Source organism: Taurulus bubalis, assembly GCF_910589615.1.
Source record: "Taurulus bubalis genome assembly, chromosome: 18".
Lineage (NCBI taxonomy): Eukaryota > Metazoa > Chordata > Actinopteri > Perciformes > Cottidae > Taurulus > Taurulus bubalis.
The window spans coordinates 2,205,103-2,230,102 of record NC_136606.1 but is presented as its reverse complement, the minus strand read 5'-3'; the positions used below and the strand labels follow the sequence as shown (position 1 = coordinate 2,230,102).

The following is a 25,000-nucleotide window of genomic DNA, read 5'->3' as shown; positions in this document are numbered from 1 at the left end:
TCGAACGAGCTCAAGCTGAAGCTGAGGTAGCAGACACACACACACACACACACAGACACACACACACACACACAGCTTCATAAAGACGAAGATACAAAGCAGGAGAGTTTTTTTCTCACAATATAAATACAAAACTACTGAATGTCGTACATATAGAATTATTTGTGTCACACACAGTCAGAACACAGTCAACACACAAACAGCTGTCAACACACGCACAGATAATATTGTCCTCCAGGTATGTTTTGTTCCACTTTCATTAAAGCTGAAACGGATCGTTTGTTTATCAAATAGTTGTTTGACAGAAAAGTAATGAATGAATTATTTTGGGCGACTGCCGAAACAAACATGGCTGCCGCATATTGCCCTTATGTGTGGTCGTACACTGAAGGTCTTTTGGGTCAAAAGGAGACTTTTGAAACTGGTTTTCAGACATTTCAGAGACCAAAAGATGATTCTAGAACATATGCAGATGAATCAATACAGCTTGGCGTCGGATAAGTTTCAATCACAATATTATTTAGATTAAAATAAAGAAAGAGTCTCTCTTTGTGTCGTGGCAGGCCTGTAAGCTGGGCAGCCTGCTGAAGGAGGCGGAGCGGCGCCGTGAGGATCTGCAGGGCGAGCTGGGCGGACAGGTTCTGGAGGCGGAGCTCTCCAAGGCCGACATCGAGCAGCTGCTGCTGCACAACGGCCGACTGCAGCTGGACTCTGAGAAGCACCAGAGCCTCAAAGGAGTCTACAACGCCTTGCTCAACAGGTCAGAGGCAGGAAGGATCCTCCAGATGAGGACTCAGATATAGTATATCATATATATATATATATATATATATGTGTGTCTGTATTTATTGATAGTGTGTATGTATGTATTTATACATATGTGTGTGTATTCATTGTATGTATAAAGTGTCTAACGGTGGATTTCCTCTGCAGGTTCAATGAGAGCGAGCGGCTGCTGAAGGAGCTGCAGGCGTCTCACGTCTCGCTCACCAAGCAGAGCGACGCTCTGAGGAAGAACCACGAGGCGCTGCAGCTGCAGCACGACAAGTAATGCACACGCTTGCACGCGACAAGTGATGCACACGTATGCACGCGACAAGTGATGCACACGTATGCACGCGACAAGTGATGCACACGCATGCACGCGACAAGTGATGCACACGCATGCACGCGACAAGTGATGCACACGTATGCACGCGACAAGTGATGCACACGCATGCACGCGACAAGTGATGCACACGCATGCACGCGACAAGTGATGCACACGCATGCACGCGACAAGTGATGCACACGCATGCACGCGACAAGTGATGCACACGTATGCACGCGACAAGTGATGCACACGTATGCACGCGACAAGTGATGCACACGCATGCACGCGACAAGTGATGCACACGCATGCACGCGACAAGTGATGCACACGCATGCACGCGACAAGTGATGCACACGCATGCACGCGACAAGTGATGCACACGTATGCACGCGACAAGTGATGCACACGTATGCACGCGACAAGTGATGCACACGTATGCACGCGACAAGTGATGCACACGTATGCACGCGACAAGTGATGCACACGCATGCACGCGACAAGTGATGCACACGCATGCACGCGACAAGTGATGCACACGTATGCACGCGACAAGTGATGCACACGTATGCACGCGACAAGTGATGCACACGCATGCACGCGACAAGTGACACGCATACACAAGTAATGCACACAACAAGTAATGCACACGCATACACACAAGTAATGCACACAACAAGTAATGCACACACGACAAGTAATGCACACGCATACACACAAGTAATGCACACAACAAGTAATGCACACACGACAAGTAATGCACACGCATACACACAAGTAATGCACACGACAAGTAATGCACACTCATGCACACGACAGGTAATGCACACGACAAGTAATGCACACGACAAGTAATGCACACTCATGCACACGACAGGTAATGCACACGACAGGTAATGCACACGACAGGTAATGCACACGACAGGTAATGCACACGACAAGTAATGCACACACGACAAGTAATGCACACACGACAGGTAACGCACACGACAGGTAACGCACACGACAGGTAATGCACACACGACAGGTAATGCACACACGACAGGTAATGCACACACGACAGGTAATGCACACACGACAGGTAATGCACACACGACAGGTAATGCACACACGACAGGTAATGCACACACGACAGGTAATGCACACACGACAGGTATTGCACACGACAAGTAATGCACACGACAAGTAATGCACACGACAAGTAATGCACACACGACAGGTAATGCACACACGACAAGTAATGCACACACATGCACATCTGTTGCACACACATGCACATCTGCAGCAAGCAAACGTGTTCACGGGTCCCGGTTGCAGCGCCTCTTTAAAGTGCGTGTCTTCCTCAGGACGGCGTCGGCGTTGCAAGAGAGAGAGGAGGAGGTCCGATCCCTGCGTTCAGATCTGCAGCAGAAGAACGCCGACATCGCAGGTTAGTCCGACATCAACGTCCACAGAGACGTCTTTAACGTTCCTGAGAGGAACTTTCATGTTGTGTTGGTTCTGGCGCCCCCTGTGGACGGAAGTGGTAGTGTCTCTCTGTTACTCAATAAGTGCTTTGCTTCGCCCCCGCAGGTCTGCGTTCTGACCTCCGGGCCGAGGAGGAGAAGCTGCAGGAGAAGGATCGAGAGAGGAGAGAACTGGAGGAGACGGTGGACGTTTTGAGGAAGGAGCTGAGCAAGACGGAGCAGGCCAGAAAGGACGCCAGCATCAAGGTGAGGAGGAGGAGGAGGAGGAGGAGGAGGAGGAGGAGGAGGAGGAGCGTCGGTCTCCAGACACGGACACATCTACGCCTACTTCACGTCCGTTTGGAGCTAATTTTTTCATCTTTTATCTGTTATTTGATGACATAAATTGATCAAATAAACGTCGTCGAGGTCGGAAGAACGCTCCGAAAGGACCTTTTAGTTTAAGTTATTTATCTATGGTCTCACACAGGAAGCAACAATACTGACTCTTCAATCAGGAAAACGGAGTAGAACAAATAAAACAATAAAAGTGTATATATATTGTAAAATAAGTGGCAAAGATGTGCACGGTTTCGTTAAGTCAAAACATCCGTTTTGGGACTTAAAGACCAAAAGTTTTGTAATTATATGAAACATGACGAAAGGCACAAAGCTTTAGAGAAGAGAATCCTTTATGAGGAAGTTTACAGGGTTTACAGCAGCGTGCAAACAAGACGCAGTAAAAAGAAACAATTATAAATAAGCAATAAAACACAGTAAAGAATCCACAATAACTGAAATATTATACAACACTTATAAGTATATTGCACAGTGTTAAATGATGATGATGATGATGATTTCCTGTTGCTAGGCGTCGTCTCTGGAGCTGCAGAAGAGCCAGCTGGAGGTGAAGCTGAAGCAGAAGGAGGACGAGCTGAGCAAACACTCGTCCATGATCGCCATGATCCACAGCCTGAGCAGCGGCCGGGCCAAGAGCGACGTCAACCTGTCGCTCTGACGGGGGGGGCGGCGACCTGTCGCTCTGACGGGGGGGCGGCGACCTGTCGCTCTGACGGGGGGGGCGGCGACCTGTCGCTCTGACGGGGGGGGCGGCGACCCGTCGCTCTGACGGGGGGGGGCGGCGACCTGTCGCTCTGACGGGGGGGGCGGCGACCTGTCGCTCTGACGGGGGGGGCGGCGACCTGTCGCTCTGACGGGGGGGCGGCGACCTGTCGCTCTGACGGGGGGGGCGGCGACCTGTCGCTCTGACGGGGGGGCGGCGACCCGTCGCTCTGACGGGGGGGCGGCGCCCCGTCAGAGCGACGTTTTTTAAAATACAAATAATAACTTTTAAACTTTTTTTTTACACTTTATGAAATATATTAAACTAAACTTTTTTTTTTACTGTTTGGTAAATAAATTATCTGTGTGTGTGTGTGTGTGTGTGTGTGTGTGTGTGTGTGTGTGTGTGTGTGTGTGTGTGTGTGAGTGCGTGCGCGTAAGCTGTATGTGTGCAAGTTCAGTGTGTGTGTGTGTGTATCATGAATCAGAGCCGTTAATATTAAAGGAACAGCGTCACATTTAGGAGGATTAATTGGTTGAAATGGAATATTCTGCGATCTGCAGCATCGCCACTAGATGTCACTAAATCTCTCACTGTTCCTTTAAATGTCTTCAGGTTTCTTTATGTATGTTTATGGCGTCAACAACAATAAAATAGATCAGATTTTTATCCCGTTTGTGTTTTTTTTTTTCTCGTCAAAAATAACAAATAAACATCAAACTTTGACTTTAAATACTTTTTGTACCTGCTGTGATTTAAAACTACATAACTCTGTTTTAAGATGTTTAGCTGCATGGAGGTGTCTGTCTCCTCCCTCCTGCTTCCTAAAGGCTACATGGGGGGTTCTGTCTCCTCCCTCCTGCTTCCTACAGGCTACATGGGAGGTTCTGTCTCCTCCCTCCTGCTTCCTACAGGCTACATGGGGGGTTCTGTCTCCTCCCTCCTGCTTCCTACAGGCTACATGGGGGGTTCTGTCTCCTCCCTCCTGCTTCCTACAGGCTACATGGGGGGTTCTGTCTCCTCCCTCCTGCTTCCTACAGGCTACATGGGGGGTTCTGTCTCCTCCCTCCTGCTTCCTACAGGCTACATGGGGGTTCTGTCTCCTCCCTCCTGCTTCCTACAGGCTACATGGGGGGTTCTGTCTCCTCCCTCCTCCCTGCAGCTGCTGCCGTCTCTCTCTCTAAAGCCAGAGGCTTCTTCTCCTCCTCCGGTCCAACATGGCGCTCCGGCCTGCCGCTCTGAGCGTCGCCTTCCTGCTGGCGCTGCTCTCACCTGGTGAGTTCCTCTCGACCGCTCAGGTTCTCTTACCTTTGTTGTCGTGAAGCCGTGGAGTTTTTCTACTGTGTTAATGTTAAAGAAGCAAATATCTGGCTTCAGTTGTGAATGTCTCTGTTTGTTTGTGTTTCAATGTGAATAAATACACAATAATGTGCACTTTCTGCTTATTTATTTTCCTAAAAGGTTAAACTAAATCCTCCTGTTGCTCAGAACACTAAAACTCTAACTCTAAAACTTATATAAATCAATATAAAAGTAATTTAGTCTTTTGTTTTATTGACTTTTAAACTATATATAACTGTCATATACACTTATGATTGTATTCATGTTGTACTGTAATAGTTTTTACTCTGTATGTGAAGCACCTTGAGATGTGTGTTTTTTAAAGTGTGCTATATACATTAACTATTAAAAATGTTACTCTTTCGATTAACAAAATGAATCAACAATTTTAAAGTCTTTCTTAAAGCGAAAACACCAAAATAAATCACTGTTTTCAGATTCTGAAGTGTAAATATTAAAAGCTCTATTCATCTTTTATAACAGTAACAATACTTCAAGTTCTACCTGGATGTTTTACTAATATGAATTATAGTCTTGTATAACTATATGACTTATAAACTAATTGACCCTCAGAGTCATCCATGATTAAAATAGTTAGAGGTTGCAGCGCTGCTTTAGTCCTTTTAGATGAAGAATTAAATATCTGAAATAAGTACAAATAATCAAGGATTGCAGGATGAAATGTAAACAATAAGTTGTGTTGTAGCTGTGAGGGAGTTGTGTCAAGATATGAGCACAAACAAAGATGGCCGTGTTTAGAGGGTAGTGTGTTCACGGCAGCTGCTGTAGCAACAGCTGCTGGACCCTGAAACATGACCTGTGTGTGTGTGTGTGTGTGTGTGTGTGTGTGTGTGTGTGTGTGTGTGTGTGTGTGTGTGTGTGTGTGTGTGTGTGTGTGTGTGTGTGTGTGTATTTTGTTTTAAATCACTTCATCGAAAAGAATGGGTCTACTAGAAATATTAGATTTTTGAATAAATGTTTTTTTATTTACATTTTGTCTTTAGTTGTATTTTCTACTTCTCCACTACATCTCAGAGGTACATATAGTACTTGTTACTGTACTACTACTAAGAGGTACATGTAGTACATCTCAAAGGTACTCTCTTTACACATAACAGTATATATTCACATCTCTTTACACATAACAGTATATATTCATGTCTCTAACAGTATATATTCATGTCTCTAACAGTATATATTCATGTCTCTTTACACATAACAGTATATATTCATGTCTCTAACAGTATATATTCATGTCTCTAGCAGTATATATTCATGTCTCTAACAGTATATATTCATGTCTCTTTACACATAACAGTATATATTCATGTCTCTAACAGTATATATTCATGTCTCTTTACACATAACAGTATATATTCATGTCTCTAACAGTATATATTCATGTCTCTTTACACATAACAGTATATATTCACATCTCTTTACACATAACAGTATATATTCATGTCTCTAACAGTATATATTCATGTCTCTAACAGTATATATTCATGTCTCTAACAGTATATATTCATGTCTCTAACAGTATATATTCATGTCTCTTTACACATAACAGTATATATTCATGTCTCTAACAGTATATATTCATGTCTCTAGCAGTATATATTCATGTCTCTAACAGTATATATTCATGTCTCTTTACACATAACAGTATATATTCATGTCTCTAACAGTATATATTCATGTCTCTTTACACATAACAGTATATATTCATGTCTCTAACAGTATATATTCATGTCTCTTTACACATAACAGTATATATTCACATCTCTTTACACATAACAGTATATATTCATGTCTCTAACAGTATATATTCATGTCTCTAACAGTATATATTCATGTCTCTAACAGTATATATTCATGTCTCTAACAGTATATATTCATGTCTCTAACAGTATATGTTCATGTCTCTAACAGTATATATTCATGTCTCTAGCAGTATATATTCATGTCTCTAACAGTATATATTCATGTCTCTAACAGTATATATTCATGTCTCTTTACACATAACAGTATATATTCATGTCTCTAACAGTATATATTCATGTCTCTTTACACATAACAGTATATATTCATGTCTCTAGCAGTATATATTCATGTCTCTAGCAGTATATATTCATGTCTCTAGCAGTATATATTCATGTCTCTAACAGTATATATTCATGTCTCTAACAGTATATATTCATGTCTCTTTACACATAACAGTATATATTCATGTCTCTAGCAGTATATATTCATGTCTCTTTACACATAACAGTATATATTCATGTCTCTAACAGTATATATTCATGTCTCTAACAGTATATATTCATGTCTCTTTACACATAACAGTATATATTCATGTCTCTAGCAGTATATATTCATGTCTCTTTACACATAACAGTATATATTCATGTCTCTAGCAGTATATGTTCATGTCTCTAACAGTATATATTCATGTCTCTAGCAGTATATGTTCATGTCTCTAACAGTATATATTCATGTCTCTAGCAGTATATGTTCATGTCTCTAACAGTATATGTTCATGTCTCTAGCAGTATATATTCATGTCTCTAACAGTATATATTCATGTCTCTAGCAGTATATGTTCATGTCTCTAACAGTATATATTCATGTCTCTAGCAGTATATATTCATATGTCTAGCAGTATATATTCATGTCTCTTTACACATAACAGTATATATTCATGTCTCTTTACACATAACAGTATATATTCATGTCTCTTTACACATAACAGTATATGTTCATGTCTCTAACAGTATATATTCATGTCTCTAGCAGTATATGTTCATGTCTCTAACAGTATATATTCATGTCTCTAGCAGTATATATTCATGTCTCTAACAGTATATATTCATGTCTCTAGCAGTATATGTTCATGTCTCTAACAGTATATATTCATGTCTCTAGCAGTATATATTCATATGTCTAGCAGTATATATTCATGTCTCTTTACACATAACAGTATATATTCATATGTCTAGCAGTATATATTCATGTCTCTTTACACATAACAGTATATATTCATGTCTCTTTACACATAACAGTATATATTCATGTCTCTAACAGTATATATTCATGTCTCTTTACACATAACAGTATATATTCATGTCTCTAGCAGTATATATTCATGTCTCTAGCAGTATATATTCATGTCTCTAGCAGTATATATTCATGTCTCTTTACACATAACAGTATATATTCATGTCTCTAGCAGTATATGTTCATGTCTCTAGCAGTATATATTCATGTCTCTAGCAGTATATATTCATGTCTCTTTACACATAACAGTATATATTCATGTCTCTAGCAGTATATATTCATGTCTCTTTACACATAACAGTATATATTCATGTCTCTAGCAGTATATATTCATGTCTCTTTACACATAACAGTATATATTCATGTCTCTAGCAGTATATATTCATGTCTCTTTACACATAACAGTATATATTCATGTCTCTAGCAGTATATATTCATGTCTCTAACAGTATATATTCATGTCTCTAGCAGTATATGTTCATGTCTCTAACAGTATATATTCATGTCTCTAGCAGTATATATTCATATGTCTAGCAGTATATATTCATGTCTCTTTACACATAACAGTATATATTCATGTCTCTAGCAGTATATATTCATATGTCTAGCAGTATATATTCATGTCTCTTTACACATAACAGTATATATTCATGTCTCTTTACACATAACAGTATATATTCATGTCTCTAACAGTATATATTCATGTCTCTAGCAGTATATATTCATGTCTCTAGCAGTATATATTCATGTCTCTAGCAGTATATATTCATGTCTCTAACAGTATATATTCATGTCTCTAACAGTATATATTCATGTCTCTTTACACATAACAGTATATATTCATGTCTCTAGCAGTATATGTTCATGTCTCTTTACACATAACAGTATATATTCATGTCTCTAGCAGTATATGTTCATGTCTCTAACAGTATATATTCATGTCTCTTTACACATAACAGTATATATTCATGTCTCTTTACACATAACAGTATATATTCATGTCTCTAGCAGTATATATTCATGTCTCTTTACACATAACAGTATATATTCATGTCTCTAGCAGTATATGTTCATGTCTCTAACAGTATATATTCATGTCTCTTTACACATAACAGTATATATTCATGTCTCTAGCAGTATATATTCATGTCTCTTTACACATAACAGTATATATTCATGTCTCTAGCAGTATATGTTCATGTCTCTAACAGTATATATTCATGTCTCTAGCAGTATATATTCATGTCTCTAACAGTATATATTCATGTCTCTAGCAGTATATATTCATGTCTCTAACAGTATATATTCATGTCTCTTTACACATAACAGTATATATTCATGTCTCTAACAGTATATATTCATGTCTCTAGCAGTATATATTCATGTCTCTAGCAGTATATATTCATGTCTCTAACAGTATATATTCATGTCTCTAACAGTATATATTCATGTCTCTTTACACATAGCAGTATATATTCATGTCTCTAGCAGTATATATTCATGTCTCTTTACACATAACAGTATATATTCATGTCTCTAGCAGTATATATTCATGTCTCTAGCAGTATATATTCATGTCTCTTTACACATAACAGTATATATTCATGTCTCTAGCAGTATATATTCATGTCTCTAACAGTATATATTCATGTCTCTTTACACATAACAGTATATATTCATGTCTCTAGCAGTATATATTCATGTCTCTTTACACATAACAGTATATATTCATGTCTCTAACAGTATATATTCATGTCTCTAGCAGTATATATTCATGTCTCTAGCAGTATATGTTCATGTCTCTAACAGTATATATTCATGTCTCTAGCAGTATATATTCATGTCTCTTTACACATAACAGTATATATTCATGTCTCTAGCAGTATATGTTCATGTCTCTAACAGTATATATTCATGTCTCTAGCAGTATATATTCATGTCTCTAACAGTATATATTCATGTCTCTAACAGTATATATTCATGTCTCTTTACACATAACAGTATATATTCATGTCTCTAGCAGTATATATTCATGTCTCTAACAGTATATATTCATGTCTCTAACAGTATATATTCATGTCTCTAACAGTATATATTCATGTCTCTAGCAGTATATATTCATGTCTCTAGCAGTATATGTTCATGTCTCTAACAGTATATATTCATGTCTCTAACAGTATATATTCATGTCTCTAACAGTATATATTCATGTCTCTAGCAGTATATATTCATGTCTCTAGCAGTATATATTCATGTCTCTTTACACATAACAGTATATATTCATGTCTCTTTACACATAACAGTATATATTCATGTCTCTAGCAGTATATATTCATGTCTCTAGCAGTATATATTCATGTCTCTAACAGTATATATTCATGTCTCTAACAGTATATATTCATGTCTCTTTACACATAACAGTATATATTCATGTCTCTTTACACATAACAGTATATATTCATGTCTCTAACAGTATATATTCATGTCTCTAACAGTATATATTCATGTCTCTAACAGTATATATTCATGTCTCTTTACACATAACAGTATATATTCATGTCTCTAGCAGTATATATTCATGTCTCTAACAGTATATATTCATGTCTCTAACAGTATATATTCATGTCTCTAACAGTATATATTCATGTCTCTTTACACATAACAGTATATATTCATGTCTCTAGCAGTATATATTCATGTCTCTAACAGTATATATTCATGTCTCTAACAGTATATATTCATGTCTCTAGCAGTATATATTCATGTCTCTTTACACATAACAGTATATATTCATGTCTCTAGCAGTATATATTCATGTCTCTAACAGTATATATTCATGTCTCTTTACACATAACAGTATATATTCATGTCTCTAGCAGTATATATTCATGTCTCTTTACACAGAACAGTATATATTCATGTCTCTAACAGTATATATTCATGTCTCTAGCAGTATATATTCATGTCTCTAGCAGTATATGTTCATGTCTCTAACAGTATATATTCATGTCTCTAGCAGTATATATTCATGTCTCTAGCAGTATATATTCATGTCTCTTTACACATAACAGTATATATTCATGTCTCTAGCAGTATATGTTCATGTCTCTAACAGTATATATTCATGTCTCTAGCAGTATATATTCATGTCTCTAACAGTATATATTCATGTCTCTAACAGTATATATTCATGTCTCTTTACACATAACAGTATATATTCATGTCTCTAGCAGTATATATTCATGTCTCTAACAGTATATATTCATGTCTCTAACAGTATATATTCATGTCTCTAACAGTATATATTCATGTCTCTAGCAGTATATATTCATGTCTCTAGCAGTATATGTTCATGTCTCTAACAGTATATATTCATGTCTCTAGCAGTATATATTCATGTCTCTTTACACATAACAGTATATATTCATGTCTCTTTACACATAACAGTATATATTCATGTCTCTAGCAGTATATATTCATGTCTCTTTACACATAACAGTATATATTCATGTCTCTAGCAGTATATATTCATGTCTCTAGCAGTATATATTCATGTCTCTAACAGTATATATTCATGTCTCTAACAGTATATATTCATGTCTCTAACAGTATATATTCATGTCTCTAACAGTATATATTCATGTCTCTTTACACATAACAGTATATATTCATGTCTCTTTACACATAACAGTATATATTCATGTCTCTAACAGTATATATTCATGTCTCTAACAGTATATATTCATGTCTCTAACAGTATATATTCATGTCTCTTTACACATAACAGTATATATTCATGTCTCTAGCAGTATATATTCATGTCTCTAACAGTATATATTCATGTCTCTAACAGTATATATTCATGTCTCTAACAGTATATATTCATGTCTCTTTACACATAACAGTATATATTCATGTCTCTAACAGTATATATTCATGTCTCTTTACACATAACAGTATATATTCATGTCTCTAGCAGTATATATTCATGTCTCTAGCAGTATATATTCATGTCTCTAACAGTATATATTCATGTCTCTAACAGTATATATTCATGTCTCTTTACACATAACAGTATATATTCATGTCTCTAGCAGTATATATTCATGTCTCTTTACACATAACAGTATATATTCATGTCTCTAACAGTATATATTCATGTCTCTAACAGTATATATTCATGTCTCTTTACACATAACAGTATATATTCATGTCTCTAGCAGTATATATTCATGTCTCTTTACACATAACAGTATATATTCATGTCTCTAGCAGTATATGTTCATGTCTCTAACAGTATATATTCATGTCTCTAGCAGTATATATTCATATGTCTAGCAGTATATATTCATGTCTCTTTACACATAACAGTATATATTCATGTCTCTTTACACATAACAGTATATATTCATGTCTCTTTACACATAACAGTATATATTCATGTCTCTAGCAGTATATGTTCATGTCTCTAACAGTATATATTCATGTCTCTAGCAGTATATATTCATGTCTCTAACAGTATATATTCATGTCTCTAGCAGTATATGTTCATGTCTCTAACAGTATATATTCATGTCTCTAGCAGTATATATTCATATGTCTAGCAGTATATATTCATGTCTCTTTACACATAACAGTATATATTCATGTCTCTTTACACATAACAGTATATATTCATGTCTCTAACAGTATATATTCATGTCTCTTTACACATAACAGTATATATTCATGTCTCTAGCAGTATATATTCATGTCTCTAGCAGTATATATTCATGTCTCTTTACACATAACAGTATATATTCATGTCTCTAGCAGTATATATTCATGTCTCTTTACACATAACAGTATATATTCATGTCTCTAGCAGTATATGTTCATGTCTCTAGCAGTATATATTCATGTCTCTAGCAGTATATATTCATGTCTCTTTACACATAACAGTATATATTCATGTCTCTAGCAGTATATATTCATGTCTCTTTACACATAACAGTATATATTCATGTCTCTAGCAGTATATATTCATGTCTCTTTACACATAACAGTATATATTCATGTCTCTAGCAGTATATATTCATGTCTCTTTACACATAACAGTATATATTCATGTCTCTAGCAGTATATATTCATGTCTCTAACAGTATATATTCATGTCTCTAGCAGTATATGTTCATGTCTCTAACAGTATATATTCATGTCTCTAGCAGTATATATTCATATGTCTAGCAGTATATATTCATGTCTCTTTACACATAACAGTATATATTCATGTCTCTAGCAGTATATATTCATATGTCTAGCAGTATATATTCATGTCTCTTTACACATAACAGTATATATTCATGTCTCTTTACACATAACAGTATATATTCATGTCTCTAACAGTATATATTCATGTCTCTAGCAGTATATATTCATGTCTCTAGCAGTATATATTCATGTCTCTAGCAGTATATATTCATGTCTCTAACAGTATATATTCATGTCTCTAACAGTATATATTCATGTCTCTTTACACATAACAGTATATATTCATGTCTCTAGCAGTATATGTTCATGTCTCTTTACACATAACAGTATATATTCATGTCTCTAGCAGTATATATTCATGTCTCTTTACACATAACAGTATATATTCATGTCTCTTTACACATAACAGTATATATTCATGTCTCTAACAGTATATGTTCATGTCTCTAACAGTATATATTCATGTCTCTTTACACATAACAGTATATATTCATGTCTCTTTACACATAACAGTATATATTCATGTCTCTAGCAGTATATATTCATGTCTCTTTACACATAACAGTATATATTCATGTCTCTAGCAGTATATATTCATGTCTCTAGCAGTATATGTTCATGTCTCTAACAGTATATATTCATGTCTCTAGCAGTATATATTCATGTCTCTAACAGTATATATTCATGTCTCTAGCAGTATATATTCATGTCTCTAACAGTATATATTCATGTCTCTTTACACATAGCAGTATATATTCATGTCTCTAACAGTATATGTTCATGTCTCTAACAGTATATATTCATGTCTCTAGCAGTATATATTCATGTCTCTAACAGTATATATTCATGTCTCTAGCAGTATATATTCATGTCTCTAACAGTATATATTCATGTCTCTTTACACATAGCAGTATATATTCATGTCTCTAGCAGTATATGTTCATGTCTCTAACAGTATATATTCATGTCTCTAGCAGTATATATTCATGTCTCTAACAGTATATATTCATGTCTCTAACAGTATATATTCATGTCTCTTTACACATAGCAGTATATATTCATGTCTCTAGCAGTATATATTCATGTCTCTTTACACATAACAGTATATATTCATGTCTCTAGCAGTATATATTCATGTCTCTAGCAGTATATATTCATGTCTCTTTACACATAACAGTATATATTCATGTCTCTAGCAGTATATATTCATGTCTCTTTACACATAGCAGTATATATTCATGTCTCTAACAGTATATATTCATGTCTCTTTACACATAACAGTATATATTCATGTCTCTAGCAGTATATATTCATGTCTCTAACAGTATATATTCATGTCTCTTTACACATAACAGTATATATTCATGTCTCTAACAGTATATATTCATGTCTCTAGCAGTATATATTCATGTCTCTAGCAGTATATGTTCATGTCTCTAACAGTATATATTCATGTCTCTAGCAGTATATATTCATGTCTCTTTACACATAACAGTATATATTCATGTCTCTAGCAGTATATGTTCATGTCTCTAACAGTATATATTCATGTCTCTAGCAGTATATATTCATGTCTCTAACAGTATATATTCATGTCTCTAGCAGTATATGTTCATGTCTCTAACAGTATATATTCATGTCTCTAACAGTATATATTCATGTCTCTAGCAGTATATATTCATGTCTCTTTACACATAACAGTATATATTCATGTCTCTAGCAGTATATGTTCATGTCTCTAACAGTATATATTCATGTCTCTAACAGTATATATTCATGTCTCTAGCAGTATATATTCATGTCTCTAGCAGTATATGTTCATGTCTCTAACAGTATATATTCATGTCTCTAACAGTATATATTCATGTCTCTAGCAGTATATATTCATGTCTCTAACAGTATATATTCATGTCTCTAGCAGTATATATTCATGTCTCTAACAGTATATATTCATGTCTCTAACAGTATATATTCATGTCTCTAACAGTATATATTCATGTCTCTAGCAGTATATATTCATGTCTCTAGCAGTATATATTCATGTCTCTAACAGTATATATTCATGTCTCTAACAGTATATATTCATGTCTCTAACAGTATATATTCATGTCTCTAACAGTATATATTCATGTCTCTTTACACATAACAGTATATGTTCATGTCTCTAACAGTATATATTCATGTCTCTAGCAGTATATATTCATGTCTCTTTACACATAACAGTATATATTCATGTCTCTTTACACATAACAGTATATATTCATGTCTCTAGCAGTATATATTCATGTCTCTAACAGTATATATTCATGTCTCTAGCAGTATATATTCATGTCTCTAGCAGTATATGTTCATGTCTCTAACAGTATATATTCATGTCTCTAACAGTATATATTCATGTCTCTAACAGTATATGTTCATGTCTCTAACAGTATATATTCATGTCTCTAACAGTATATATTCATGTCTCTAGCAGTATATATTCATGTCTCTAGCAGTATATATTCATGTCTCTTTACACATAACAGTATATGTTCATGTCTCTAACAGTATATGTTCATGTCTCTAACAGTATATATTCATGTCTCTAGCAGTATATATTCATGTCTCTAGCAGTATATATTCATGTCTCTAGCAGTATATATTCATGTCTCTAGCAGTATATATTCATGTCTCTTTACACATAACAGTATATATTCATGTCTCTAGCAGTATATGTTCATGTCTCTAACAGTATATATTCATGTCTCTAGCAGTATATGTTCATGTCTCTAACAGTATATATTCATGTCTCTAACAGTATATATTCATGTCTCTAACAGTATATATTCATGTCTCTAGCAGTATATATTCATGTCTCTAACAGTATATATTCATGTCTCTAACAGTATATATTCATGTCTCTAACAGTATATATTCATGTCTCTAGCAGTATATATTCATGTCTCTTTACACATAACAGTATATATTCATGTCTCTAACAGTATATATTCATGTCTCTTTACACATAACAGTATATATTCATGTCTCTAGCAGTATATATTCATGTCTCTTTACACATAACAGTATATGTTCATGTCTCTAACAGTATATATTCATGTCTCTAGCAGTATATATTCATGTCTCTAACAGTATATATTCATGTCTCTAACAGTATATATTCATGTCTCTTTACACATAACAGTATATATTCATGTCTCTAGCAGTATATATTCATGTCTCTAACAGTATATATTCATGTCTCTAGCAGTATATATTCATGTCTCTAACAGTATATATTCATGTCTCTAACAGTATATATTCATGTCTCTTTACACATAACAGTATATATTCATGTCTCTTTACACATAACAGTATATATTCATGTCTCTAACAGTATATATTCATGTCTCTAACAGTATATATTCATGTCTCTAGCAGTATATATTCATGTCTCTAACAGTATATATTCATGTCTCTTTACACATAACAGTATATATTCATGTCTCTTTACACATAACAGTATATATTCATGTCTCTAGCAGTATATATTCATGTCTCTTTACACATAACAGTATATATTCATGTCTCTTTACACATAACAGTATATATTCATGTCTCTTTACACATAACAGTATATATTCATGTCTCTAGCAGTATATATTCATGTCTCTTTACACATAACAGTATATATTCATGTCTCTTTACACATAACAGTATATATTCATGTCTCTAGCAGTATATATTCATGTCTCTAACAGTATATATTCATGTCTCTAGCAGTATATATTCATGTCTCTAGCAGTATATGTTCATGTCTCTAACAGTATATATTCATGTCTCTAACAGTATATATTCATGTCTCTAGCAGTATATATTCATGTCTCTAGCAGTATATATTCATGTCTCTTTACACATAACAGTATATATTCATGTCTCTAGCAGTATATGTTCATGTCTCTAACAGTATATATTCATGTCTCTAACAGTATATATTCATGTCTCTAGCAGTATATATTCATGTCTCTAGCAGTATATATTCATGTCTCTTTACACATAACAGTATATGTTCATGTCTCTAACAGTATATGTTCATGTCTCTAACAGTATATATTCATGTCTCTAGCAGTATATATTCATGTCTCTAGCAGTATATATTCATGTCTCTAGCAGTATATATTCATGTCTCTAGCAGTATATATTCATGTCTCTTTACACATAACAGTATATATTCATGTCTCTAGCAGTATATGTTCATGTCTCTAACAGTATATATTCATGTCTCTAGCAGTATATGTTCATGTCTCTAACAGTATATATTCATGTCTCTAACAGTATATATTCATGTCTCTAACAGTATATATTCATGTCTCTAGCAGTATATATTCATGTCTCTAACAGTATATATTCATGTCTCTAGCAGTATATATTCATGTCTCTAACAGTATATATTCATGTCTCTAGCAGTATATGTTCATGTCTCTAACAGTATATATTCATGTCTCTAACAGTATATATTCATGTCTCTAACAGTATATATTCATGTCTCTAGCAGTATATATTCATGTCTCTAACAGTATATATTCATGTCTCTTTACACATAACAGTATATATTCATGTCTCTAGCAGTATATGTTCATGTCTCTAACAGTATATATTCATGTCTCTAGCAGTATATATTCATGTCTCTAGCAGTATATATTCATGTCTCTAACAGTATATATTCATGTCTCTAGCAGTATATATTCATGTCTCTAACAGTATATATTCATGTCTCTAACAGTATATATTCATGTCTCTAGCAGTATATATTCATGTCTCTTTACACATAACAGTATATATTCATGTCTCTAACAGTATATATTCATGTCTCTTTACACATAACAGTATATATTCATGTCTCTAGCAGTATATATTCATGTCTCTTTACACATAACAGTATATGTTCATGTCTCTAACAGTATATATTCATGTCTCTAGCAGTATATATTCATGTCTCTAACAGTATATATTCATGTCTCTAGCAGTATATATTCATGTCTCTAACAGTATATATTCATGTCTCTAACAGTATATATTCATGTCTCTTTACACATAACAGTATATATTCATGTCTCTAGCAGTATATATTCATGTCTCTAACAGTATATATTCATGTCTCTAGCAGTATATATTCATGTCTCTAACAGTATATATTCATGTCTCTAACAGTATATATTCATGTCTCTTTACACATAACAGTATATATTCATGTCTCTTTACACATAACAGTATATATTCATGTCTCTAACAGTATATATTCATGTCTCTAACAGTATATATTCATGTCTCTAGCAGTATATATTCATGTCTCTAACAGTATATATTCATGTCTCTTTACACATAACAGTATATATTCATGTCTCTTTACACATAACAGTATATATTCATGTCTCTAGCAGTATATATTCATGTCTCTTTACACATAACAGTATATATTCATGTCTCTTTACACATAACAGTATATATTCATGTCTCTTTACACATAACAGTATATATTCATGTCTCTAGCAGTATATATTCATGTCTCTTTACACATAACAGTATATATTCATGTCTCTAACAGTATATATTCATGTCTCTAACAGTATATATTCATGTCTCTAACAGTATATATTCATGTCTCTAGCAGTATATATTCATGTCTCTAACAGTATATATTCATGTCTCTTTACACAAAACAGTATATATTCATGTCTCTAGCAGTATATATTCATGTCTCTTTACACATAACAGTATATATTCATGTCTCTAACAGTATATATTCATGTCTCTAACAGTATATATTCATGTGTCTAACAGTATATATTCATGTCTCTTTACACATAACAGTATATGTTCATGTCTCTAGCAGTATATATTCATGTCTCTAACAGTATATATTCATGTCTCTAACAGTATATATTCATGTCTCTAACAGTATATATTCATGTCTCTTTACACATAACAGTATATATTCATGTCTCTAACAGTATATATTCATGTCTCTAACAGTATATATTCATGTCTCTAGCAGTATATATTCATGTCTCTAACAGTATATATTCATGTCTCTAACAGTATATATTCATGTCTCTAACAGTATATATTCATGTCTCTAACAGTATATATTCATGTCTCTCGGTTCCAGGCTGCTGGAGCAGGAACGAGGAGGAGCGGCTCATCAACCACCTGATGAAGGAGCGCGGCTACAACAAGGACCTGCGTCCCGTGAAGCGGCAGCAGGACGCCGTGGACGTGTTCCTGGCGCTCACGCTGTCCAACCTCATCTCTCTGGTGAGGACGCCGCTTCCCTCTCTGGCTCTACATGATCCAACAGGAAGGGCCGGAACCAGAAGCTGCAGCAATTTGTCGATTGACAGAAAAATGATCGCCAATAAATCCGAAGTTGGAATAATCTTTCATGCAGAAATGGCAGAAAATGACGTTTCAGTCTCTCAAATATTTGTATCATATTGAACTGAATATCTTTCCTGAACACAACAAGATATTTAAAAACATCACGTGTGTTCTGATATATTTGGCAAAATAATTGTTAGTTTCAGCACAATTTGGAACAATAAAGGTGCTTTGAGTAAAAAAATGAATAAAAAGAATTACTGAAATATCCTCCATCCTGAATAATTAAAATATGAGCATGTACAATAAAAGACTATATAAACATATGCTATTGTTAGAGTCGCTGAATACAGTGTTATTAAAACATATTAAAGTGATTGTGTTTACATTTTAAATTCAGATATTAGATTTTAAGTTTCCAAACTGAATGTTGCTCACTTTAGGACTGAACAGTACAATAAATATATAAGTTAGTGAAACACTTTGGGTTAGCGGTAGCTTTGATTCTCCAGTGTGTCTTTAACAGATGACAAGTTTAAAAAAGAGGGTTTTAAAAGTAAAACGTGTTTTTCCTCTGCAGAAAGAAGTGACCGAGACTCTGCTGACGAACGTTTGGATCGATCACGTGAGTCAACGTCACGCTTTTTGAACTTTTTCTTCCGACCGAGTTGTCCTGGTTTAACTGCGTGTTCCTCCCCTCAGACGTGGATCGACTACCGGCTGTCGTGGAACGAGACGGAGTTCGATGGCATCGCCATTCTCCGCCTGCCCACCAGCATGGTGTGGCTGCCGGAGATCGTGCTGGAAAACAAGTGAGGTCCAGTTTCCTTCTCGTTTATCTACGTGTGCAGAGACAGAAACAATCATAAACACCTGCAATACATTCAGCAGCTCTCACTTTTATTACTTTGTAAAGCCGGCAGCCCTAATTGTCATTGAGAAGTCACTCTATATCGAATATCGATGACAAAACCTCCTATCTGCACAAAACTGTATTTTGTATTATGTATTGGATATCCTTAACAAATAGCATTCTGCTAGAAAACAACATGTTTTTTTAGTATTCTCAAAAAAGTTATTTTTTCAGATCAGAGGTTTTGCTCTTCGGCCATCGATATGTTCTACATGTAGAATAATTGAGTGATTTTGGCACATGGAAAAGAACATTTCGTGAATCTGTGCAATACATACATTTGTTGATTCATTTAAATATAAAACTATAAATTGGGGCGAACACGTGCTCCTTCATCTGAAACTCTGCTTCGTGGTGTTCCTCAGGGTTCAATCCTCGGTCCTCGTCTGTTTGCCTCGTGTGTGCTTCTTCTTGGACGAATAAATATGATACTCCACAGATAATTTTCAACTATACATCTAAACAAATGATTATGATTTGACTGGAAGCTCCAGAACAGCCACCTCGTTGTATTATCACATACTCAGTATATTTAGGTACATTTATGTGTATACGTGTGTTGTAATCCCGCCTGCCTTTTCTCTCTGCCAGTAACGACGCCCAGTTCCAGGTGGCCTACTACAGCAACGTACTGGTTGAAAGCAATGGTCTCTGCTACTGGTTACCTCCCGCCATCTTCCGCTCCTCCTGCTCCATCAACGTCAACTACTTTCCCTTCGACTGGCAGAACTGCACGCTCAAATTCACGTGAGGCGCTTGAACCAGACGGTGTCACGTGGGGCATTCAGGGGCGGGGGAAGTTGTCTGAAATAGGACACTTGTGTTGTTGATGTTTACTTTGTGGCAGAATGTCAACACTGAAGTGTCCAAATATTCTTTACATACTCAACTTATCAGAGTATAATCGGGAGAAAACATACAAACTGGAAAAAATTATAATCATGATTTAGATGTTTATTGTTTTATCATAAATGTGCTGAAATCCACAAAAAAAACTGAGCTTCCAACCCACAAATCAAAAGTAGGTTTAAACAAATATTGTTTAACCAAAGCATCATAAAAGATCACATAACGATTCAGACCAGCTGCAGACTTTTAAACAGCAACATTTCTTTTCTCGGGAATACATTATGTAGTAAAAGTTTTCCTCCGGTTATCGCTTCTGACATTTGATTATAAAACTACATTTCCCATGTTGCTTTGCAGCTCTCTGACCTACAACGCCAAAGAGATCCGGATGCTGCTGAAGGAGGACGGGGACGAATTCACGAAATGGACGGTGGAGTGGATCATCATCGACCCGGCGAGCTTCACGGGTACGGAGCCGACCGCTCGTATATTAATGCATATTTATGTTTATTAATACACATTTAACACATATTTATGTTTATTAATACGTATTTATGTTTATTAATACATGTTTATGTTTATTAATACACATTTAACACATATTTATGTTTATTAATACATACTTAATACATATTTGTGTTTATTAATGCACATTTAATACATATTTATGTGTATTAATACATATTTATGTTTATTAATACACATTTAACACATATTTATGTTTGTTAATACATACTTAATACATATTTGTGTTTATTAATACACATTTAATACATGTGTATGTGTATTGATACATATTTATGTGTATGTGTATTGATACATATTTATGTGTATTAATACACATTTAATACATATTTATGTTTATTAATACACATTTAATACATATTTATGTTTATTAATACACATTTAATACATATTTATGTTTATTAATACACATTTAATACATATTTATGTTTATTAATACACATTTAGTACATATTTATGTTTATTAATACACATTTAGTACATATTTATGTTTATTAATACACATTTAACACATATGTATGTTTATTAATACATATTTATGTTTATTAATACACATTTACTACATATTTATGTTTATTAATACACATTTAATACATATTTATGTTTATTAATACACATTTAATACATATTTATGTTTATTAATACACATTTAACACATATGTATGTTTATTAATGCATATTTATGTTTATTAATGCATATTAATACATATTTATGTTTATTAATACACATTTAATACATATTTGTGTTTATTAATACATATTGATGGTTATTAATACAGATTTTATAAATATTTATGTTTATTAATACATATTTGTGTTTATTAATACGCATTTATAGTAGTATACTAGAGGCCTATATAGTAGTATAGTAGAGGTGTATACTAGAGGCGTACATAGTAGTATACTAGAGGCGTATATAGTAGTATAGTAGAGGTGTATACTAGAGGCGTATATAGTAGTATAGTAGAGGCGTATATAGTAGTATAGTAGAGGTGTATACTAGAGGCGTATATAGTAGTATAGTAGAGGTGTATACTAGAGACGTATATAGTAGTATACTAGAGGCGTACATAGTAGTATACTAGAGGCGTATACTAGTATAGAGCTGCTGCTCTACCACCGCCTCCATCCATCGGTCGGTTACTTTGTGTGACTTTGTGTTTCTCCGCCAGAGAACGGCGAGTGGGAGATCAACCACCGGCCGGCCAAGAGGAACACCTACAAGCACATCCCCATGGAGAGCAACAAGCACCAGGACATCACCTTCTACCTGGTCATCAAGCGCAAGCCGCTCTTCTACATCGTCAACATCATCATCCCCTGCGTGCTCATCTCCTTCCTGGCCTCGCTCGTCTACTACCTCCCCGCCGACAGTCAGTAGCCCGCCGGGAGCGCTCCATCTACTCACCTGCACGCGCCGGGCTCTTGAACTGTGTGTGTGTGTGTGTGTGTGTGTGTGTGTGTGTGTGTGTGTGTGTGTGTGTGTGTGTGTGTGTGTGTGCGCAGGTGGGGAGAAGATGACCTTGTCCATCTCGGTGCTTCTGGCTCAGTCTGTCTTCCTGCTGCTGATCTCTCAGAGGCTGCCGGAGACGTCCTTGTCTGTTCCACTTATTGTCAAGTAAGAAACACACACACACACATACATACTCACACACACATATACATACTCACACATATACATACACACACACACATATACATACTCACACACACACACACAGAATTTCTCTAAAATGAAGATGTGTGTGTGTGTGTGTGTGTGTGTGTGTGTGTGTGTGTGTGTGTGTGTGTGTGTCTCAGATACCTGATGTTCATCATGGTGTTGGTGACGGTGGTGGTGTTGAACTGTGTGGTCGTCCTCAACCTGCACTTCAGGACACCGAGCACACACGTCATGTCTGACTGGACCAAGAAGGTAACACACACACACACACACACACACACACACACACACACACACACACAGTCGTGAAAAAAGAAAAGCCAAAAGCACATCATGACTTGGATCGTGCAGCTGTTGTTTATTTGTTTACCTGTTTATTTGTTTACTTGCCCTCCAGTTCTTCCTCGAGCGGCTGCCCCGCCTCCTGCGCATGTCGCGCCCCTCGGAGGAGGAGCCGTGCTGGGACGGGGCGCTGCCGCGGCGCTCCAGCTCGGTGGGCTACATCGCCTCGGCGGAGGAATACTACAGCGTGAAGAGCCGCAGCGAGCTGATGTTCGAGAAGCAGTCTCAGCGGCACGGCCTGGCGGCCCGAGCCACGCACGCCGCCAGTAGGTCCAGTGAGAAGCAGAGACCCCTGGTGGCCGGAAATGACATTGCTGCACAACAAACTCCGCCCACTGCGCCCCAAGCCCTCAGCGCCTTTTCGGACAAAAACAAAAAAGCTTTTAAAAACGGCACCTTAATTATCTCCGCAACCACAGGGTTGTTTAACTTCATTTAAATTGCTACAATACCACAACCCTTGTGAGAAGAGATATATGGTTAACTAAATAAAATAAAGTAACCGTTAAGTTTAAATATTTACGGAAACGCCGTAACTTGCCGCGGCGATTGTAACGTTTCACTAAATCCTTAATAAGTATCCCTTACAAAGTCGGATTGCACGAACAGACACATCTCCGTAACCGTACGGGCTTGTGGGAGGCTAATACGCGTCATACAGGAAGTGCGGAAGCTGATGAACATTTCGGTTCCCAGCATGCCCAAATCGGCCAATTTTTTGCCATAAAATAAGTAATTTTTCAGTTTTTGGACTGAACATCCTTCCTAACATGCCAATACTTTGTTTTATTGTGATTATTGTTACAGTTTGCAATTCTTTTGGTCTTAATCTTTCCAAAAAGGTGCGTTATTAGTATGTGGGCTGTTGTTAAGGACCGCTGGAGGAGGCATTTTGGGGAATCTTACTCAGATCATGCTGTATGTTCATAGTTATGATCAAAATATCTTATAAAAGTGATTTTCTTTTGAAAATATATTTTTTTTCGCCAAAAAGATTCAAAAATCAAATCAAATGGCACAAGTATTAGAACTCATTTGGGGTTCATACGACGACTTGAACATTCTGAGTCTTTGTGTCCAACGTTCTCTCTTTTAGCTTCGCTTTTGG

The 25,000-nt window shown here is 35.6% G+C and overlaps 2 protein-coding genes across 2 annotated transcripts in view; both read left to right on the top strand.

The window, feature by feature from the left end:
• Window positions 1–3,553, top strand: part of cip2a (cellular inhibitor of PP2A) — a gene marked incomplete at both ends in the record, with an annotated part of 14,126 nt that extends 10,573 nt beyond the window's left edge. Inside the window, 6 exon segments of the mRNA XM_079234178.1 lie at window positions 1–26; window positions 564–760; window positions 934–1,047; window positions 2,437–2,519; window positions 2,663–2,802; window positions 3,407–3,553. The exon segment at window positions 1–26 is cut by the window's left edge and continues 85 nt beyond it. Coding sequence (XP_079090304.1) covers window positions 1–26; window positions 564–760; window positions 934–1,047; window positions 2,437–2,519; window positions 2,663–2,802; window positions 3,407–3,553 — 707 coding nt within the window.
• Window positions 3,554–4,809: 1,256 nt separating this feature from the next.
• The window catches only part of chrnd (cholinergic receptor, nicotinic, delta (muscle)), a 22,763-nt gene continuing 2,572 nt past the window's right edge, over window positions 4,810–25,000 (top strand). Inside the window, exons 1-10 of the mRNA XM_079234635.1 lie at window positions 4,810–4,873; window positions 19,392–19,537; window positions 20,181–20,225; window positions 20,303–20,412; window positions 21,105–21,260; window positions 21,720–21,829; window positions 23,060–23,260; window positions 23,394–23,505; window positions 23,688–23,802; window positions 23,948–24,158. Coding sequence (XP_079090761.1) covers window positions 4,816–4,873; window positions 19,392–19,537; window positions 20,181–20,225; window positions 20,303–20,412; window positions 21,105–21,260; window positions 21,720–21,829; window positions 23,060–23,260; window positions 23,394–23,505; window positions 23,688–23,802; window positions 23,948–24,158 — 1,264 coding nt within the window. The 5' untranslated portion in view covers window positions 4,810–4,815. The remainder of the gene's footprint in view (window positions 4,874–19,391; window positions 19,538–20,180; window positions 20,226–20,302; window positions 20,413–21,104; window positions 21,261–21,719; window positions 21,830–23,059; window positions 23,261–23,393; window positions 23,506–23,687; window positions 23,803–23,947; window positions 24,159–25,000) is intronic.